The 21,287-nt window shown below is 46.4% G+C and overlaps 1 protein-coding gene across 4 annotated transcripts in view; it reads left to right on the forward strand.

The window, feature by feature from the left end:
• Positions 1–20,738, forward strand: part of LOC124379216 (spectrin beta chain, non-erythrocytic 1) — a 54,419-nt gene extending 33,681 nt beyond the window's left edge. For 2 of the 4 annotated variants that reach the window (XM_046839396.1, XM_046839397.1), the window contains 40 exons: positions 760–911; positions 1,039–1,212; positions 3,226–3,317; positions 4,518–4,598; positions 5,388–5,503; positions 5,736–5,848; positions 5,971–6,158; positions 6,372–6,489; positions 6,606–6,764; positions 6,880–7,182; positions 7,269–7,422; positions 7,493–7,887; positions 8,061–8,165; positions 8,365–8,523; positions 8,613–8,824; positions 8,941–9,078; positions 9,207–9,426; positions 9,823–10,176; positions 10,259–10,441; positions 10,533–10,735; positions 10,942–11,032; positions 11,216–11,362; positions 11,461–11,724; positions 12,003–12,227; positions 12,320–12,409; positions 12,490–12,783; positions 12,946–13,076; positions 13,153–13,357; positions 13,586–13,963; positions 14,058–14,302; positions 14,539–14,677; positions 14,789–14,873; positions 15,186–15,382; positions 15,461–15,579; positions 15,706–15,781; positions 15,897–15,998; positions 17,234–17,409; positions 17,553–17,726; positions 17,872–17,914; positions 18,331–20,738. In XM_046839396.1, coding sequence (XP_046695352.1) covers positions 760–911; positions 1,039–1,212; positions 3,226–3,317; positions 4,518–4,598; positions 5,388–5,503; positions 5,736–5,848; positions 5,971–6,158; positions 6,372–6,489; positions 6,606–6,764; positions 6,880–7,182; positions 7,269–7,422; positions 7,493–7,887; positions 8,061–8,165; positions 8,365–8,523; positions 8,613–8,824; positions 8,941–9,078; positions 9,207–9,426; positions 9,823–10,176; positions 10,259–10,441; positions 10,533–10,735; positions 10,942–11,032; positions 11,216–11,362; positions 11,461–11,724; positions 12,003–12,227; positions 12,320–12,409; positions 12,490–12,783; positions 12,946–13,076; positions 13,153–13,357; positions 13,586–13,963; positions 14,058–14,302; positions 14,539–14,677; positions 14,789–14,873; positions 15,186–15,382; positions 15,461–15,579; positions 15,706–15,781; positions 15,897–15,998; positions 17,234–17,409; positions 17,553–17,726; positions 17,872–17,914; positions 18,331–18,555 — 7,025 coding nt within the window. In that variant the 3' untranslated portion in view covers positions 18,556–20,738. The remainder of the gene's footprint in view (positions 1–759; positions 912–1,038; positions 1,213–3,225; positions 3,318–4,517; positions 4,599–5,387; positions 5,504–5,735; positions 5,849–5,970; positions 6,159–6,371; positions 6,490–6,605; positions 6,765–6,879; positions 7,183–7,268; positions 7,423–7,492; positions 7,888–8,060; positions 8,166–8,364; positions 8,524–8,612; positions 8,825–8,940; positions 9,079–9,206; positions 9,427–9,822; positions 10,177–10,258; positions 10,442–10,532; positions 10,736–10,941; positions 11,033–11,215; positions 11,363–11,460; positions 11,725–12,002; positions 12,228–12,319; positions 12,410–12,489; positions 12,784–12,945; positions 13,077–13,152; positions 13,358–13,585; positions 13,964–14,057; positions 14,303–14,538; positions 14,678–14,788; positions 14,874–15,185; positions 15,383–15,460; positions 15,580–15,705; positions 15,782–15,896; positions 15,999–17,233; positions 17,410–17,552; positions 17,727–17,871; positions 17,915–18,330) is intronic. The other 2 variants (XM_046839398.1, XM_046839399.1) reach the window with 1 other exon arrangement.
• The last annotated feature ends 549 nt before the right edge of the window (positions 20,739–21,287 follow it).

Genomic DNA, 21,287 nt, shown 5'->3' on the forward strand with positions numbered 1-21,287 from the left:
TGTGTGAGAGAGATTGTATTAGATCACTATATTATTTATGCCACATGTTGTAATCACTTGTTAATACCACTTCACTTGATACACACACACCCACACATATACAAGAATACACACCCACTATTTAAACATTTCCTTTTTTGAATTCACTCAGTAGACTTTGAGTGTGTGTGTGTGTGTGTGTGTGTGTGTGTGTGTGTGTGTGTGTGTGTGTGTGTGTGTGTGTAGTGTTGCCTTCTGTTACTATTTTGTTGATCATTATGTCAGACTAGCTACAGTCTTTCGCTGTACAATTAACATAGAACGTTGCAATTTTGTCATTTTTAGCTGTCTGTGAGCTTTTATGGCCTTTTATGGAGTTTTGTGGGCGTGGCTCAATGCAAATCAGCCATACAGTAAATGCACTCGATATCATTTTGTTTATATTGTGTAAATATATAGTAAATTACAGTTAATAAAACACATCAGACTAGTTGTACAGTTAGGACAAAAGTAATGGCACCCTGAGAATGGAAAAGGAGTTGCTGCTGTATCAGTTGCACCTGCTTCTAAGTTCAAACACTAAACATGCTTGATAACATCTCACATTTTTTGTTTATTATTCTAAAATTTTTACATAGTGTGTGTGTGTGTGTGTGTGTATAAGTTGGTCAGTTAGGACAAAAGTATTGGCAACCCAAGAATAAGAAAGAAGGAATAGTTAGTATGTACCTTCTTTGTCACCATTTTCTAATTGTGTGTGTGTTTGTGTTTATCTCGTAGATGAGCGAGAAGCTGTACAGAAGAAGACCTTCACCAAATGGGTGAACTCTCACCTGGGTCGTGTGACGTGCCGGATCAGCGACCTGTACACAGACCTGCGCGATGGACGAATGCTCATCCGCCTGTTGGAGGTGCTCTCCTCCGAACAACTGGTCGGTACCTCTGCACTCATTCTTTCTTTCACTCACTCCATCTCAGTCTTCACTCATAGTGATCTCACCCTGCTGTTATCTCTCTCCCTTCTTAATCTCTCTCTTTTTCTCCTTGTGCTCTTTCCAGCCCAAGCCCACTAAAGGTCGGATGAGAATCCACTGTCTGGAGAATGTGGATAAAGCTCTGCAGTTCCTCAAGGAGCAGAAGGTCCATCTGGAGAACATGGGCTCTCACGATATTGTTGATGGTAACCACCGCCTCACACTCGGCCTCATCTGGACCATCATCCTGCGCTTCCAGGTACAGAGGGGGCGGGGCTTACCAAAAATTTACAAGATGGCAGATTTATGTTGGTTGGAAACATGTGGGACTTCTTGATTCTTGAATATTGCATAAAACCCCACATTTCCCATGGAGTCTCAAGTTGCTGTTGTAATAAACTCCACTCTTCTGGGAGGATGTCCCATTAGATTTTGTGGAGATCTTTTGAGATTCATTCAACCACAAGGGTGTTCAGTCAGGTGCTGATGTAGGTGATGTGAGGCCAGTGTTCACATTCATCTCAAAGGTGTTCAATAGCTCTGAAGCTCTATAGCAGGAGATCTTCCACACACTTTCAGCCCATGGAAAGCAGATCTTTATGGAGCTGGGTTTTTTTATACAGATGTCTTGCTGGTACAGGTTTAGGTCTCCTAGTTCAAGTGAAGGGAAAATTCTACACTACTGAATCTAAAGATTGTGTAAAATTGTGTGTCTCTGACGTTGTGGGGACGAACCACATATGACTGGAACAGTCAGGTGTCCCAATACTTGTGAGACTGTGAGTCTATAATTACTTTCAGTTTCATTTTTAGTATTTTGAATTCTCTGTTCATGGTTCAGCAGCGTGGGTTTTCCCCTCCAAGCTCAGCATGTTACATGTTTTTCTTTTTTTAATGAATATATATATATTTTTAAACTGAACCGGAAATTCACTTCAGCTTTTCTTTTTTTTTCTGGTTAGGTTCAGTAGAGTATGTTGGAGTATTTTATGTATTTATATAAACTATACCCTAAAAATGAAGAAAGAATTTTGAAGAAAAATTTTTAACATTACCTTAAAAAGATTAGACACACAGGAGTAAATAATTAAACTGAAACACACACACACACACACACACACACCCCTCAGCCATTGATTATGAAAATTATGTTCTTGGTTAAAGCGAGGACTCTCTCTAGACGACAGGTTCACTCAGGGTTGCGCTTTGATCCCATTCCTGTGATTAAACTCCAGCCCAGAACACTTACTTCTGACCTCTCAGCTGTGGTTCAGTCCAATCAGCTGGAACTGAGGCTCAGTACTGAAGCTTTGCTCTGATGATGATGATGGTTGGGGAGGTGGTAGCTTAGCGGTGAAGGAATTGGATTTTGAATTTGAAGGTTGTGACTTCAAATCTCGGTCACATCAAGCAGCCTCTCCTGGGCCCCTGAGCAAGGTCCTTAACCCCATCAGGGATGAGTGGTCTGAATAAAATAAATACAAGGGCATCTGGCGTAAATGTAAAAGGTCCCGATCGCACCAGGATTCTGATGGTTCTGATTAGCGCAGCCCGATTGTTTCTCATTGTCGAAAGGACGTCATTTCGGGTCGTTGATGGTCAAATGAGTGTGACTTGATAGTAGATTTGTATTACATTTTGTGTGTGAGAAAAAGTATCGCGGTCATGTTTCCAATTTAGCACCCGATCCCCCGCCGATAAGTCTCTGGGCGTTCGCTCTAGATCTGACAGCTCTGAAATATCGCAGCCTCGATGTTCATGACCTAGCTGTCCAAATCTCTCTCCGTACGAACAGCAGGGTTATTTCAACTTTTTTTTGCGAGCTAATTTGAGAGCAGGTTCCTTTCTAACGGGAGTTTGTATGTGTGCTGAGTTGATGCACTGTCAGCTTGATGTAATTAATAACTATATGGACAAAAGGGTTCTGTGGGACATCTGACTGTTCCTGAGCCGTTCACAATTGTATTGGACGTCTTTAGATGCCTTTGGTTTTCCCTTCACTTCAACTGTGCCTTCACTTCAAAAGCCAGCTCCATGAATGCTTTACATTTCCACAGAACATCTTCCCAGAAGAGTGGAGTTTTTTTTTTCCCAGCTAATAAGAAATCAGTGTGGTATATGAGGTTCAAAAAGTGCAACTCAGGTCAGGGTCAAGATGTAGATCTGCATTACTTTAGTTTTATTATGTATAAGCTAATGTGTGTGTGTGTGTGTGTGTGTGTGTGTGTGTGTGTGTGTGTGTGTGTGTGTGTGTGTGTGCGTGTGTGTGCAGATTCAGGACATCAGCGTGGAGACAGAGGACAACAAGGAGAAGAAATCCGCCAAAGACGCCTTACTGCTGTGGTGCCAGATGAAGACAGCAGGGTAAGAATGAGAGAGAAAGAGAGAAAATGTTTTGTATTCTATAGAAAGAAAGAAAGAAAGAAAGAAAGAAAGAAAGAAATGTGCTTATATTCTATGATGTTTTATTATGTTTTATATTCTATAGTGAAAGAAAGAAAGAAAGAAAGAAAGAAAGAAAGAAAGAAAGAAAGAAAGAAAGAAAGAAAGAGAAAATGTTTTATATTCTTTAGTGAAAAAGAAAGAATGAGAGAGGAACAAAAATAAATTGAAAGGAGAGTTGAAACAATTTAAGATGAACAAGGATAGAAAATTGAGAGAAGAATAATAAAAATAAATGGTTGGAATAAACACCATGTACAGAGAGAGAGAGAGAGAGAGAGAGAGAGAGAGAGAGAGAGAGAGAGAGAGAGAACTGAGATGACAGTCAAGAGTGCAGTTAAATAAAGTAATTCAGGAAAGAATTGAGCAATTCAGAAAAGAAGAATGATAGAGAGATGGATAGAAAGAAGGTGGGGAGAAAGAGAGAGTCAAAAAAAAGTGAGAGAAAAGGTAGACAGATGACAGGAACAAATAAAAATAACATAGCAGCGATTGTCGGGGTCCAAGCAACAGCTTGCTGTTGACGTCCGCGGTTTAAAATGAGGACACGCTCGTGGACACGTTTTTGCGTAGCGTTGGCAAGGTGTTAGGTCAGACGTCCCAAAACCCAAGACCTAAATCTGTCTGATGATGTCACATGGGGGAGAGGGGGGAAGCGGGAGGGGGATTTCCCTCAGGAGCTCTTATTATTTTAGCCACATATGACCTGCTAAGTCAGTCGGTTTTGCTCCAATCAAAACCGGATAAAAAACTAGGTGTGTGTGTGTGTGTGTGTGTGTGTGTGTGTGTGTGTGTGTGTGTGTGTGTGTGTGTGTGTGTGTGTGTGTGTGTGTGTGAGTGAGGATACGAGTGCCAACCTAATAAAAGTGACTGAATATAAAAAGATTCATAGCAGTGCACCAACACAATTACAGGGACATTAGGACTCATTGCTTACAAAGTAGGAGACGAGATATTACTGCTTCCTGCCAGAAAAAGAGAAAACCATGATTGCATGAACGCAGGGTCTTACAGCATTAACAGTTGTGAGTTGTGTGTTAATTATTAGACTAGTGTATTGTGTAACTGGTTACACAACCAATGATGTAACAAACACACACTAATGGGCTGTTTGTGTTGCAGGTACCCGAATGTCAATGTGCACAATTTCACCACCAGCTGGAGAGACGGCCTGGCGTTCAACGCCATCGTGCACAAACACAGGTAACACAAGGTCCAAGGTCATGCATCCCAATGCAAACATGAAGCACAACAAAGTGATGAGTTTATTACACACACACACACAATGCAGTCTGCAGGTCAGTTGCTGAAGTTGCTGTCAGGTCCCATAATCCCCTTACTGCTACATGCTGATGTCTCCTCAAATCTGATTGGTCTGGATTGTTTCCATAGGAACAGGCTAAAAAAGAATGAGTCTCCAGTGTCAGGGGTCTGGCCATGAGGTGTAGCTATAAACAGATAAAAATTAGACCATGGTGTAACTTTGGTCAATGATGCACTTAAGGTATACTTCCTTGTTGTGTGTGTGAGAGAGGCATCTATCCATCGGCGTGACTGATGACTCCAGTCTCACGCCGCTGCTCTCGTGCTCCTGATTTACGACGAAGGTTAATGGCCCACCTGAGCCTCCGTCTCATCTTTCAGCCATCCATCTTCTAACAATCCATTTAGCTTTCCATCGCCCCGTTAGTCCATCCATCTATCTATCTAGCGATCCATCCCGAAACTGCTAGTGTGTTTGCACTGTTCCGCTCACACACTGCGCTTCAGAACGGGGGATTATATGACCTACATAAGGAGAACAAACGATGTGTGTCTGCACACACTGCAGCACAGCATTACACTGTCTGAATGCTGCCCTCAGCTGGCAGACACAAGTACTGCAGTGTGGGTACTTGTTTATGTGCTTAAGAAAACAAGGTGCTAAGAAAAGTTTGATAATTCTTCCTCTCTTTCTCTCTCTATCTATCTGTCCCTCTGTATCTTTTCCAGGCCGGACCTGATCGAGTTCGACACGCTGAAGCGATCTAACGCTCACTACAACCTGCAGAACGCCTTCAACATCGCAGAGAAGGAGATGGGGCTTACCAAACTGCTGGATCCTGAGGGTATATATACATACACACACACACACATACACACACAGTTTAGCATACTTACACACTTTCGTTCCCAACATACATTTACACACACTTATAATTTATACACAAGCACACACAAACAGGAAACAAACACATTACATTGTGTACATGTGTAACGTTATTTATATTGTTTTACTTGCATTTTGTGCACTAATATATATTTATATTGGGGTGTGTGTGTGTGTGTGTGTGTGTGTAGATGTGAACGTGGATCAGCCGGATGAGAAGTCAATCATCACTTACGTGGCCACGTATTACCACTACTTCAGCAAGATGAAGGCACTTGCCGTGGAGGGCAAACGTATTGGCAAGGTGTGTGTGTGTGTGATGGTTGAGGTGGCCATAATGATTCACTCTTAGACATCCATACTTCTCCAGAGCTGCTGGTGATCGTGTGTGTGTGTGTGTGTGTGTGTGTGTGTGTGTGTGTGTAGGTGCTGGATTACGCGATCGAGGCGGACCAGCTGATCGAGAAGTACGAAACGTTGGCCTCAGAGCTTCTGCAGTGGATCGAGCAGACCATCGGCACGCTCAACGACCGGCAGCTCGCCAACTCGCTGAACGGCGTGCAGAACCAGCTGCAGGCCTTCAATACCTACCGTACTGTGGAGAAACCACCCAAGTGTGTATATAAATACACACACACACACACACACACACACACACACACACACACACACATCATATGCATACACACACCTACTACATAAACTCGGGATTGATAATGTATGGCTTTTTTTCTATTTGGCATTCCTGTAAACCGTGTGTGTGTGTGTGTGTGTGTGTGTGTGTGTGTGTGTGTGTGTGTGTGTGTGTGTGTGCGTGTGTGAGAAAGGTTCACAGAGAAGGGGAATTTGGAGGTTCTCCTGTTCACCATCCAGAGCAAAATGAGGGCCAACAACCAGAAAGTCTACATGCCTCGAGAGGGAAAACTCATTTCTGACATCAACAAGGTACTCGCACGCTTACACACACACACACACACACACACACACACGACCATGTCTAGTTTGTACATAGCCTATTTCTAAGAGTGAAACCAATCTGTGCTCTGTGATTGGCCGAACAGGCATGGGAACGTCTGGAGAAGGCAGAGCATGAGCGCGAGCTGGCTCTGAGGAACGAGCTGATCCGGCAGGAGAAGCTAGAGATGCTGGCGGCGCGCTTCGACCGCAAAGCCGCCATGAGGGAGACGTGGCTCAGCGAGAACCAGCGGCTTGTCTCGCAGGTCAGACAGTATTAATTGTTTGGCAGGAAAATAAGTTTTTAGGTTGTTACCATGTTATGAAAATTTTTTATTATTATTTATTTTTTACATTGTTGCATTTACGCTATGAATCCAGGACAACTTCGGTTACGACTTGGGCGCAGTGGAAGCGGCGACACGCAAGCACGAGGCCATCGAGACGGACATCGGGGCTTATGGTGAGCGAGTGGCTGCCGTGGAAGCCGTGGCCCACGAGCTCGAAGCCGAGTCATACCACGACGTGCGGCGCGTCCTGGCGCGCCGGGACAACGTGCTACGCCTGTGGGAGTACCTGAAGGAGCTGCTCGCTGCCAGACGCGAACGACTCGCAGCACATCGCGACCTGCAGAGGCTTCTGCAGGAAATGAGACACATTATGGACTGGATGGAGGACATGAAGGTATGTGACTAAACTCCTTGGGATACATATACAAGGGTATTTTGCAAGTCCGCATCAGAAATGATTGAGCTTGAATGTGTGTTTAGGGTCGTCTGCAGTCCCAAGACAGCGGGAAACACCTTCACGACGTGGACGACTTGCTTCAGAAACACACACTGGTGGAGGCTGACATCTCAGCGCAGGCGGAAAGGATCCGGGGAGTGCAGGCCGCAGCGAATCGCTTCACCTCAGAAGAGATGAGTGAGTGTTGCTTTTGTTTTTTTTTAAGTATACAGACACACACTTGTCCTAACAGCGCTTCTTCTTGCAGTCTATAAGCCGTGCGAGCCGGCGCTGGTGGAGGAGAAGGTGGAGCTCCTGGGCCAGGCGTATGATGAGCTGGGCAGGCTGGCAGCCGAGCGAAGGAGACAGCTGGAGGAGTCGCGGCGCCTCTGGCAGCTGCTGTGGGAGCTCGGGGAGGAGGCAGCATGGATGCGTGAACAGGAGCAGATCATGGCGACAGAGGAGTGCGGGAAGGACCTAACCTCTGCCCTGCTGCTCCTCTCGAAGCACGAGGCATTCCGGGATGAGATGGCTGCCCGGTACTGCCCGCTGGGGAACAGCATCGCATCTGGGGAACAGCTGGTAAAGGAGGGGCACTGTGGGGCACCTGAGATAACGGAGAGGATCAAAGAGATCAAAGCTCAGTGGGCCCGACTAGAGGAGGTGAGGAAGAAGGGATAGTGAATGGATGGATGGATGGATGGATGGATGGATGGATGGATGGACATGATGATAAACAGCTGATGGTTAATAAAGGGATGGTTAGAGGGATGGATTTACTATTGAAATTAAGAGTCATGATCTGATCTTTCTATTTCTTTCCTTGTTCCCACTAGGCATCTCGTTTGCGAGAGCAGCGTCTGAAGGAGTCTGTAGCTTTCCATCAGTTTCAGACCGATGCCAACGACATGGAGGTCTGGCTCCAGGAGGCTTTTAGACAGGTAACTCTCACATAGTCATTTTGAGGCATGGCTTGAAGTTTTGTAATAATATGATTGTAACAACGACGTAATTGCAACGTTTGTAACAGAGATGTTAAATGTAACTGCAATGTCCGTAACAATAACGTATAATACTTACTGTTCTGTTACAGTGATGAAATGATTACTGTATGCTAATATCCTGAACGTGTTATGGCAGGTGTCCAGCCAGGAGGTCGGCCACGATGAGTATTCAACACAGACATTGGCACGAAAGCAGAAGGAGGTAGAGGAGGAGATCCAGAGCCATCGCTCTCTCATCGATTCACTCCATGAGCAGGCTCAGTCACTGCCTTCAGAATACGACCAGTCTCCACAGGTACCGGGTACCAGATCCATAGGTCACCTACACACTATGTTTTCTGATGGCCCTCTTGTAGACCCTGTCTCTCTCTTTCTCGTTCACAGGTGGAGGGTCGTCTCCCTGCCATAGAGCAGCGCTATGAGGAGTTAAAATCTCTGTCCTCAGCACGGCGCAACGCCCTGGAGGGGGCTCTGGCTTTGTACCGGATGTTCAGCGAGGCCGACGCCTGCCAGCTGTGGATCGGAGAGAAGGAGCAGTGGCTCCTCACCATGGAGATCCCCTCCAAACTCGAAGACCTGGAGGTGGTCCAGCAAAGGTAAGCAGCCGGACAGGTTTAAATACAAGACAACATGCTATATTTTTGCTTGTTCTGTGTTACTTCGGTGTTCTGTTGTATTGTGGTGGTGAACTGTTTGCGCTGTGGTCATGCAGGTTCGAGACTCTAGAGCCGGAGATGAATAATATTGGCTCTCGCATCGCAGACGTCAATCAGGTCGCCGAGCAGCTGCTCAAATCCGACAACTGCAACAAGGAACAAATTAACCAGACTCAGGACCAACTAAATAACAGGTACACAACCTCTCACATATACACACACACACACACACACACACACACACTTACCACCACAGCCTTTGACCATATGGAGTCATTTATTCAAAAACAGAATCCTGTAAGACATTTTATTTGCTTTATAGGTGGCATGAGTTCCAGCGCCTGGCAGATGAGAGGAAGCAGGCTCTGGAATCAGCCCTTAACCTTCAGAACTACCATTTGGAGTGTAATGAGCTCAAGAGCTGGATGAAGGAGAAGACAAAAGTGATAGAGTCCACTCAGGGTCTCGGTAATGACCTGGCCGGGGTCATGGCCCTACAGCGCAAGCTCACCGGAATGGAGAAAGACCTGGAGGCCATACAGGTACAATGTCTTGATATTTACCAGGTTATTGTTTTTCTCTGGAAGCTGAACTCAAATGCGGTTGTAAAAATGATCAGTCAGATATTTTCTAATGTAGTTATACAGCTACACATACACTTGCTGATACATGTAGAAGCCTAGAGCAAGCCAAGAGCACTGGAGGCTACACACACATTCCATACAAACACACGCATACACCTGTGGAGGCTCAGAAGCCTGATGAGAGACCTAGAGGCTATACGCAAGCTCACACACACACACACCCACACCCACACACACACACAAAATGATCAAACTGAATGTATTTATTTGTTAGGAGCTTTTGGAAATATCAAACTTAGATGCTAATCATCTCACACACACACACCTAATACACTTCCTCATGTCGTTCTACAGGGAAAGCTGGGTGCTCAGCGAGCCGAGTCCGAGAAGCTGGCATCCGAGCACCCCGAGCAGGCCGAGGAGATTCAAGCAGGGCTGGCTGACATGGAGGAGGTGTGGGAGGAGCTGTGCAGCACCATGAAGAAGCGCGAAGAGGGTCTGGGTGAGGCCTCCAAGCTGCAGGGCTTCCTGCGTCACCTCGATGACTTCCAGGCCTGGCTCTCTCGCACCCAGACCGCTGTAGCCTCCGAGGACACACCCACCTCGCTCGCCGAAGCAGAGCAGCTCCTGGGTCAGCACGAAGCCATCAAGAATGAGATAGACAACTACCGCGATGACTACGAGAGGATCAAGGCCACTGGGGCAGAAGTGGGAAGCAATACATTCATCATTGTCTATTTCACAGAACACACAGTGTACTCATCATACCCATATACTGTAATGTGTGTAGGTGACTCAGGGCCAGACGGACGCTCAGCACATGTTCCTGGCTCAGCGGTTGCAGGCTCTAGACACGGGCTGGCAGGATCTACGCAGGATGTGGGAGAGCAGACAGTGCGTGCTGGCCCAAGCCTTCGACTTTCAGACCTTCCTCAGAGACGCCAAGCAGGCTGAGAGCTTCCTCAACAGCCAGGTTAGAGGCAGAGATGAGAAGCATAAAAGATATAGATGGAAGGATAGTTTGCTGTAAAGATCTGACCTTGTATCCGTTTCTTTTTTTTCAGGAGTATGTTTTATCGCATACTGAGATGCCATCGAGTTTGCAAGGGGCACTGGAGGCCATCAAGAAGCATGAGGACTTCCTCACCACCATGGAGGCCAGCGATGAAAAGATCAACGGCGTGGTGGAGTCGGGGCGGCGCCTCGTGTCCGACGGGAATGCCAACGGCGACAAGATCCAGGAGAAAGCAGACTCCATTGAGGAGAGGTGAGAAGAAGGGAAAAGATGCGAGTGCCAAGGATACAGCGGTAGACTGTATACTGTATTTCCTGCAATATCACTAGCGCCCTCTGGAAGTCAAAAATCATTATCAGAATATTAATTGGAATCCTTTCTTTCTTTCTTTCTTTCTTTCTTTCTTTCTTTCTTTCTTTCTTTCTTTCTTTCTTTATTTATTCTCGGCTGTTTTTCAGGCATCAGAAGAACAAACAGGCCGCAAATGAGCTGCTGGGTAAACTTAAGGATAACAGAGAGCTACAGCACTTCCTCCAGGATGGGCAGGAGGTACAGACACACACACACGAACACACACACACACCAGGAGCCTGGTACTGTTTGTTTTTTCCTCCTTCCACTGGCTGCTGCTCATTAGCAAGATTCCAGCTGGATTGGTTTGGGGTAATTAGTAGCAAATTAACTGATTTCTGTTTTTCCTCTCCCTCTCTCTCTCATTCTCTTTGATCATAGCTAACTCTGTGGATAAATGAGAAGATGTTGACAGCTCAGGACATGACATACGATGAGGCCAGGAACCTGCACAGCAAGTGGCAGAAGCACCAGGCCTTCATGGCTGAGCTGGCCTCCAACAAGGACTGGCTGGACAAAATCGATAAGGTGTGTATGCAACCACACAGGCACCAGTGCGCATTCGCCCCAAGCTAAGTGTTTAGGAACTGTAAAAGATAAAAGGTCTCTCACTCTTTCTCTTTTAGGAGGGTCAGGCTTTAGTAAAGGAGAAGCCCGAGCTAGAGGAGATCGTGTCTGAGACCCTGCTTGAGCTTCAGAAGCAGTGGGAATTGTTGGAGACCACCACGCAGACCAAAGCGCAGTGTCTGTTTGACGCTAACCGCGCCGAGCTGTTCACCCAGAGCTGCTCGGCTCTAGACACGTGGCTGCAGAACCTCTCCTCACAGCTGCAGAGCGATGACTTCGGCAAGGACCTGACCAGCGTCAACATCATGCTCAAGAAACACCAGGTACACTCGCGTGAAGGTGATGGAATAGCAAATATAACTGACATTACACTACTCAAACTCGGAGGTGGTCAGGATAGCATGACCCTGAGTCTGAAAATAGTCCATTCACTGATTCACTTCAACTTTAAAGCTTTGGAGAATTTGAATTTTGAATTTCACTAGACAAATCCGTGATTCTCAGACCCCTGGTCCACAGGTCATCTAAATCACCCACACATAGTGATTTTGCTGATAGCAATTATGAATATTCCTGATTTGATGCAATGTGTGTTTGTCAGATGCTGGAGCATCAGATGGACGTACGGGAGAAGGAGGTTCAGGCTCTGCAGTCACAAGCCCTGGCCCTGTCACAGGAGGACGCAGGCATCGTGGAGTTGGACGGCCAGCAGAGGAGAGTAACAGACACCTTTTCTCAGCTCCAGGAGCCTCTCAATCGGAGAAGAAAACACCTGCTTGCATCTAAAGAGGCCCACCAGTTCAACCGAGACTTGGAGGACGAGATAGTGAGACTCACACTTGGCACTCTTTGGCACTTTTTCCAAGCCCCATATTAGAAAAAATACCAAATGTAATTTTCTCTCTGTCCATCCTCCAGCTGTGGGTGAAAGAGAGAATGCCACTGGCTACCTCCACAGATCACGGCAAAGACCTGCCCAGCGTTCAGCTGCTCATCAAAAAGAACCAGGTATGACTCGTAACTGAAGAGTTGATCATTCCAGGTACTCTCTCCCTTTTTTTCATGTTTCTCTCCATCCTAATTTTTAGACCCTGCAAAAGGAGATCCAGGGCCATCAGCCTCGCATTGACGATCTGCAGACCCACGGACGTAACATGGCCCCCGGGCCGGAGTCAGAGGTGGATGGAGAGCGGCAGGCGGCGCTTGAGGAGCGTCTGAAGGAGCTCGGGGAGTTGTGGGCGTGGCTTATTTCCGAGACGGAGCAGAGACACACACGCCTCCTGGAGGCCCATCGAGCTCAGCAGTTTTATGCCGACGCTGCCGAGGCTGAGGCCTGGATGGGAGAGCAGGAGCTGCACATGATGTCCGAAGAGAAGGCCAAGGTGTGTGTGTGTGTGTGTGTGGGTGTATTTAGCAATAAAATCAATATTTAAATTGTATTTCTTTGAACAGTATGAACTACTTTTCATACTATAAGAGTTGAATTACTTTGTCTTTCAAAGTAAAATCCACTGATGTAAATTCACCATGTTCTAACTGTAAAGGATGAACAAAGCGCTCTGGTCATGGTGAAGAAGCACCAGATCTTGGAGCAGGCGCTGGAGGATTACGCTCAGACCATTCACCAGCTGGCCAATAGCAGCAGACTCATGGTGGATGGTGAACATCCTGAGAGGTGAGAAACATTCTGCTAGGTGTCTCTCTAAAACAGGTGTCTGTCCAAATGGTAACTCTGACACACTCCGTGGCAGTGAGCGGATCGCGCTGAGGCAAGCTCAGGTGGACAAGCTGTACGCCGGACTGAAAGACCTGGCCGAGGAGAGGAGGGGGAAACTGCAGGAGAGACTGCGTCTCACGCAGCTGAAGCGAGAAGTTGATGACCTGGAGCAGTGGATCGCCGAGAGGGAGGTGGTCGCCGGATCGCACGAGCTAGGCCAGGACTATGAGCACGTCACAGTGAGTGTTTGTTTTTTTCCGCATTTGATTTCTGGATTTTTTTTCTCAATTGACAGTTGATACTTTGAACCAGTCCAGGAAATAGGGCATCAGTTACTCTCCTGGAAAAAGGCAAATGGCCTGTCATGGTGTGTATTAAATTCCAGCAGAGATCAGTTTACTTCGCTGGAGACGGTAATAAAATAATTTCCTTTCTGTAAATAGTCCTGCCCTGTCTCCCCGTCTCAGATGCTGCGAGATCGTTTCCGGGAGTTCGCGCGGGACACGAGCGCGATCGGACAGGAGCGCGTGGATGCCGTGAACGCCCAGGCGGACGCTCTGATCGAGTCCGGTCACCCGGAGAATGCCAGCGTGGCCGAGTGGAAGGACGGCCTGAACGAGGCCTGGGCTGACCTGCTGGAGCTCATGGACACGCGCACGCAGATGCTGGCCGCGTCGTACGAGCTGCAGCGCTTCCAGCAGGATGCTCGCGAGGCGCTGGCGCGTGTCCGCAACAAAAGAGAGGCACTGAACTCTGCCGATCTGGGCCGCGACCTCAACACCGTGCAGCACCTCCACCGGCAGCATACGACCTACGAGCACGACGTGCATGCTCTCAGCGGACAGGTCAGATCAGGGGGGCGTTGAGAAAGAGTCGGTTACCGTTTTGAATTTGATAGTTTTGTACATTTTGGTGAAACTGTACATTGTATCACTGTAGGTCACTCAGGTGCAGGACGACGCCTCGCGTCTGCAGAAAGCGTACGCAGGAGAAAAGGCAGACGACATCCATCGCCACGAACGCGCTGTCACCGAGGCGTGGGAGGGGCTTCTGGCTGCCACTCAAGACAGGCGGCTGCTGCTATTGGACACGGTGGAGAAGTTCCGTTTCTTTAACATGGTCCGAGATCTGATGCTGTGGATGGACGGCATTAACTTGCAGATACAGTCTCATGACAGCCCCAGGTGTGTGTATATATAACTGTGCAAGTGAGGGTTAAGGGCCTTGGACAGGGGCCCAGCAGTGGCAGCTTGGTGGTGCTGTGATTAGAACCCATGACCTTCCATTTAAAAGTCCATCATCTGCACTAAGCTGTTACTTTCCCCTCAATACAATACCACTTGTTCCAGAGGTTCATGCACGAGCATTATGGATTGTCATGTAGTAACTGTCTCTCTGTGTGTGTGTGCGTGTCTGACAGGGACGTGTCGTCGGCCGGACTCGTCATTGCCAATCACCAGGACATTAAAGCAGAGATCGAGGCCAGATCTGGCAGCTTCACCGCCTGCACTGACATGGGACATGCCCTCATCAACAACAACCATTACGCTTCAGACGAGGTGCACACAGACACAGACACACACACACACACACACACACAGCACAATAACTTTGTGTTCACAGCATATACACACGCGATCACGGTCACAAAGTATCTGATTGTGTTGCAGATCCGAGAGAAACTGGAGCAGCTTCAGGAAAAGAGAGATGAAATCACTCAGAAGTGGCAGGACAAAATGGACCACCTGCAGATTGGTGAGTTCAGAGAGGGAGAGAGTCATGGAAGGAGGGTGCGAAAGAAGTGTGTGTATGAATGATTGAGTGTGTGTGAATAAGTGAAGGATTGAGTGAGTGTGAATGGAGTGAGAAGGGAGAGTCTGAATGCCTGAAGGAATGAGTGAAGCAGTATGTTAATGAGTGTGTGAATGAATGAGTGAGGGAGTGTGTGAACGAGTGTGTGAGTGAAGGAGTAAGTTAAAAAGTATGTGAATGAATGAAAGAGTAAGTGAATTAATGAGTGAACACTCTTTCTTTCTCTCTCTCTCTCTCTCTCTCTCTCTGTGACAGTTCTTGAGGTGCTGCAGTTCAGCAGGGACGCCTCGGTAGCAGAGTCCTGGTTGGCTGGTCAGGAGCCTCTGGTGCGTGCGGCTGAACTCGGCTGCAACGTGGACGAGGTGGAAAGTCTCATCAAACGCCACGAAGCCTTCGAGAAGCTCGCTGCTGGCTGGGAGGAACGTTTCACTCTGCTGGAGAAGCTCACCACGGTACACACACACACACACACACACTCCTCTCCTTTCTCAGCCTGCTCTGTTATTCACTATCCCTGCTGTACCTCACAGCTTGAGGAACAAGAGATTCAGAGAAGGAAGGAAGAAGAGGAGAAAGCCCGAAGACCTCCTACACCTCCCCCCGCTGAGGAAGTGGTACAGTCCGAGGCTGAATATGAGTCCGGAGCAAGGTTGGTCTTCTACACCGTTTTATACATGTTATTGTTTTCAGTTCAGTTTTAAGCCTCAGAGTCGGTAACACAGGAATGAACTGAGAGTGAGTCTCTCTATCTCTCTATCTCTCCATTCCCCCTCAGGACAAGTTTGGACCAGACCACATTGAACCAATCAGTGTCTGTTAACGGCGTGCACAGTGACCAGGACACGTCACAGGTTGGGCTTATTACCCCAACACACACACACACACACACACACACACACACACACACACACACACACACACACACACACACACTAACTGTACCTGTTACACTTCTCTTACCTGCAGTCCTTATCGGTCTCGGTTACCGAGCTTTCGAACACGAAGCCTAAGCCTCTTACTAAAGCCAGCTCTAAGCCTGTGCCCAAAGCCTACAAGGCACAGCAGCGTGTGAGTACTAACTTCAGCTTCAGCCCAGCTAACCATCGCTTAACCCCGCTTCACCTGCTTACCTGCGCTGAGCCAGCTAGCAAACCAGTGGAAGCAGTTCCCCCACTCGACCTGCTAGGGGGGCGCATTTTCACCGTTCTCACCGTTCACAGCTTTTCATGTCTCCTCCAGTTAGTTTTGTCTGAAATATGAATTTTATGGAGCAAAAACGTTTTCTGTTTCTGTGGAAAAGTGGCTCAGTTCTGGCCTTTATGTCCACCAGGATAAGCGATCAGACCCTCTGCGTCCCTGAAAGACTCCAATTCGATCTCTATATCGATTTTAATATTAGACATTTTCTCAAAGCAGCTTTACAGAAATAGATTATAAATATTAATAAATCGATCCATAAAGAACAAGCCAGATCGTGGTGGTTCCTAGATGATGTTCCACGTGTGGAATGGGATGCTCAAAAATGAAGCACACAGCAATCTTATGGTCAGTTGTCCAAAGACTTTTGGCCGTATACTGCTAGTGTGGTCTGTTCCTGTTCCTGGGAGATTTGTATGAAATATCTGTAGCATGAAGGCCGAACTGAACATCACCACCTCATCAGTCTCTTCAGCCGGACTTGTGCTCAAAACCGTGAGTTTGTTAGATGATGCTGTCTGGATTTCTGCATTTCACTGTTTTCAACATTTTTCTTAATTTTTGTTTGCTAGAATGTTCTTGATCACGAGATGTTCAGCGTTTAAAACATTAGCAAAAAAAAAAACTACATTAGCCTGAAATATTTAACTAGTTCAAAGGTTTCCCCTAGTGTTCAACATCAGTCATGACATATTGCACACTAATTCATTTGAAAAGTAAAATAATAATAATAGTTATAAATGAATTAATTGATATTTTATTTATAAAATACCTTAAAATGTTCCTGCAGTTTGATTTCGTTGACTGCATCCCCGCTTGAGTCCATTCCACAGCTCCCTCATTTGCTTATACATAAATCCATCTATCCATCTATCTATCTATCTATCTATCTATCTATCTATCTATCTATCTATCTATCTATCTATCTATCTATCTATCTCGCCATCTATCTGTCTCTATGTCTCTATCTATCTATCTCTCTCTCTCTATCTATCTATCTATCTATCTATCTCTCCATCTATCTATCTATCTATCTATCTATCTATCTATCTATCTATCTATCTATCTATCTGAGATTTTGAAGCGTCTCTGACTCTTGTGCGCAGGGCTCTGAGGCGGATTCGGTGAACGGTCCCGGTCAGGACAGCGGGTTGGACACGGCGTCTCGACACGAGCCCTCCGGTACGCTGCCTAGCCGAGTCGAGGCGTCTGCTGAGGCCATGGAAGGACTGCTGTGCAGGAAGCAGGAAATGGAAAGCCAGGGCAAGAAAGCAGCCAACAGGTCCAATCACACCTGACCACCATCAGCTTCTTAATATTATTATGAAAAATAAATCTGAATAATTTTTATGAACTGAATAATACTTCATTGCGCCACAAGGGGGCGACAGTCACTGAAATGGAAGTTCTGTCTGTGGTGTGCAGATCGTGGCAGAACGTGTACTGCGTGCTGAGGAAGGGGAGTCTGGGCTTCTACAAGGACAACAAGAGCGCGTCGAACGGCATCCCCTACCACGGAGAAGTTCCCATCAGCCTCGGCGAGGCCACCTGTGAGGTCGCTCACGACTACAAGAAGAGAAAACACGTCTTCAAGTTGAAGTGAGACGAAGACACGACCTCAATAACTATATTCCTATAGAAGTATACGGAGTGTGTGTGTGTGTGTGTGTGTGTGTGTGTGTGTGTGTGTGTGTGTGTGTGTGTGTGTGTGAGTGACACACTTCTCTTTTCTTCTCGTCCTCAGGTTGGGAGATGGAAAGGAGTTCCTGTTCCAAGCCAAGGATGAAGTGAGTGCAACCTCCATGACCTCCACGACCTTCACACACACGCAGAACACGTTGACACCTCCTCTTTTTCGTTTTCTTTCTTGCCTTTCTCCTTTTTTCTCTTTTTTTCCCTCTACCTCCCTATCTCACTTTCCCGCTTTCTTTATGACTCTTTCTCTACCACATTCTTTCTTCCCTATCACTCACTTTTCTCTCTCCTTATTCCATCACTCTTTCTCTACCTCTTCTCACTTCTTTCTCTCTCCATCACTCTCTTTCACTATCTTACCCTATTTATCGATCACTTTATCTCTTCCTTCACTCTATCACTCTCTCGCTCTCCTACCTACTACTGTTCTCTATCAATTACTTATGCTCCCTCTCTCTCTCACTCTCTCTCTCTCTCTCTCTCTCTCTCTCTCTCTCTCTCTCTCCAGGCGGAGATGAGTTCCTGGATCAGTGCGATTCACTCCTCCATGGCAGCGAGTAATGCTGACATTGACCTCTCCCCGGGTCCGCCCCTGACCCGCGCCATGACGATGCCCCCGATGTCCCCGATGTCCCCGAACGAGGGTGAGGGCGGAGGCGTGACCATGCGCAACAAAGAAGGCAAAGAGAAAGACAGAGAGAAACGCTTCAGCTTCTTCGGCAAGAAGAAGTAAACGAGGAGAAAGGAATGGAGGGAAAAACGTGGCGTCGGCGTGCGGTGCGGACTGCGTGAGACCTGAGGACTGCGGCGCCCTCTAGCGTCACATAGCTATCCACCTTTTCTCCTTTGTCTCTCACTGTCTATCACCGTCTCTCTCTGTCTCTCCCTCTCTCACTGCCATCCCTTCTGTAATGTTGCCTCGCCTCCTGAAGGACCGCCCACACCTCTGCTGATTGGACGGCTCGATCCGAACACTCGCTCCTGGAGATTCAGGGCCTTTTTCCCCATAATGCAACACTTCCAGAGTTTTCCTTCCATCCTTCCTTCCTTCAGTCTTTACATTCGATTCCTTATTGTGAAGTACCAGTATCGCCTTTTCTTTCTTTCTTTTTTCCATTCTTTCCTTCTCTCTTTTAACGTTCTTAGATAATATTTCTCATCTTTGGTATTATTTAAATATTTGCCATTGCGGTTTGGCTCGTGCTGGTTTAGAGCCGCAAAAACCTCCACACACACACACACACACACACACACACACACGCACACGTCTAGAACCCAGTTATGAAGAGTTTTAGAATAGAACCCGGGTTCTAGATTTCTACAATTGTGATATGATTTTTTTCTCATATTATAAATAGTTCAGTTTTAGACTTTTTTTTTTTTTTTTTTTTGAAGTGTGCAGGAGATGAATATTCAGAAACACAAAACTAAAAAATATCTGGAAACGGTTTGGGATTCATTTTCCCTCCCTAACGATTTCACATTGTTGAACAAATTTTTCCTTTTTCTGTTTTTTTTTTCTTCTTCCATCTCGATCGATCGCATGCTCGCACTAGAACGTGAAATGGATCACGGGATGGGATTTTTTTTTTCGTTTTATAGTCGTAAATTTTGGGGCATTCTGGAAAAATCGCACGTCTTTGTAGGAATTTTTGAGGATCGACAAGAAACACTGGACGAAAAACGTAAGCGAATCTACTGTCCTCCCCCCTCCCCCACTCCTTTCCCCCCCTTCTCGTTTTAACGTGGACCAAAATCCATTTCTGAACCTTGAACATCAATCAAATTGCTTACCCACGATTTAAACTAAACACGGTGTACAGCAAGGACGGGAAGAAATGAGGGGTGAAAAAGGGGGCGTGGCTTAACCGAGTGATACTATTTTTGCATTTGTACACAGGAGAGCATGGTGTGTGTGTGTGTGTGTGTGTGTGTGTGTGTGTGTGTGTGTGTGTGTTGCATTTACCAGGTGTAGCATGAACACAGTATTTTTGTAGGCGGAGACGCTTGGTTTTCGTCGGGCCTCGTCCTAATTGCGAGCTTTTGCCTTTTTTTTTGGACGTGTTTGTGATTTTAAGAAGAAAGTTTTTATTTCGGTGACGTACGATGAAGCCCCTTCCTCAGAGAGGATGGTGAATTAAGGAGGAGGGGGGTGGAGTATCGTAACAACAGCAAGAACCAACAGCAAGAGAGAACCAACAGAAAAACCCACAGCGGGCAACGAAACCAAGCCAAGAAACAAATAGTAGTAATAAGGCATGTGCCAATAATCAGTTATGCAATATATCGTGATGTTTCAGCACATATACGTATTAAACCGTTATTGTGGACGAATCGAAACGAAGTTACAATTGTACGCAGTTTTTACAGACCACGTAAAGGGCGGATCCAGTGACACGAATACATCAGTATCAGCAAAAGCACACACTGGTCCTCACCTCTGGCTCACGTCGGCCAATCGGTTTCCAGATCACAGACTCTTCTCAAGTAGCTGAAACCTCAGTAGCGCATTTCCACGAACTTACCACACGAAACCCCCGCTTTCGCGAATACGACCAGAAATAAGCCAATTTCCTTTTTTTTTCGCTTTATTTCCCCTTCAGGACTCCCAAATATTTTCCTCTTCTCTTCAGCCAAAAAGTTTGGAGTGACAAGTCAATATTGATCACAATTTGTCGATCACCAAACTCCGCCCCCTCCCACGTGTAGCTGGTTACCCTCTTCCCCTGGAATTCAATGGGAAATTCTCAGGGGAGGGGGTCCTTGATTTTTATGTTTGTTTTTTTTTTTGCCAACATTAAAATTGGCCTGAAACACGACAATGACATCATCACATTGCTGCGTGCACAAGGTCATTAAAAAAAAGGTTGTAATAGTTATCATTTTAATAAACTCTTCAAATTGGTCTCAAACGAAGGAGAGGGTTTTGAGGTGTGTTTTGTTTTTCCCCTGAAGTGTCCCCATGTTCATTAAATGGAATTGTTAATACGGTTGTTATTGTTATTATTATTATTATTATTATTATTATAATTATTATGAATACAAGAACTCTTCTGATGACTTACTCTTGCTACTGTTATTACTATTAGGACTGCGGCTTGTGTATTTACTGCATCACTGCTGTTCTGCTGTCCAGTTCAAGGTTCTTTCATTTGTAACACAGAGTGCCGCCTCGCCCTGCCCTGCCCTGCCCTGCCCTGCCCTGCCCTGCCCTGCCACCAGGGGGCCATAGAGTGCCCTGCAGCATTATATACACAAGATCCTTCGGACAGGGAGAGGTGGGGGGGGTAAAAGGGGGCAGGGCAGTATCGAAAGAGGGATAATGAAAGATTTGTTTGTTGACTTGTGTATCTACATCTAATAATAGGAATAATAAAACATCGTTACAAAAAAACAACTACACTGGTTTTATTTTTGCATTTGAAATGTGTGTGTTTTTGTGTGCGTTTGTGTGGAATGTGATGC

The sequence above is a fragment of the Silurus meridionalis genome, chromosome 25 (genome assembly GCF_014805685.1).
Source record: "Silurus meridionalis isolate SWU-2019-XX chromosome 25, ASM1480568v1, whole genome shotgun sequence".
NCBI classification, from domain to species: domain Eukaryota; kingdom Metazoa; phylum Chordata; class Actinopteri; order Siluriformes; family Siluridae; genus Silurus; species Silurus meridionalis.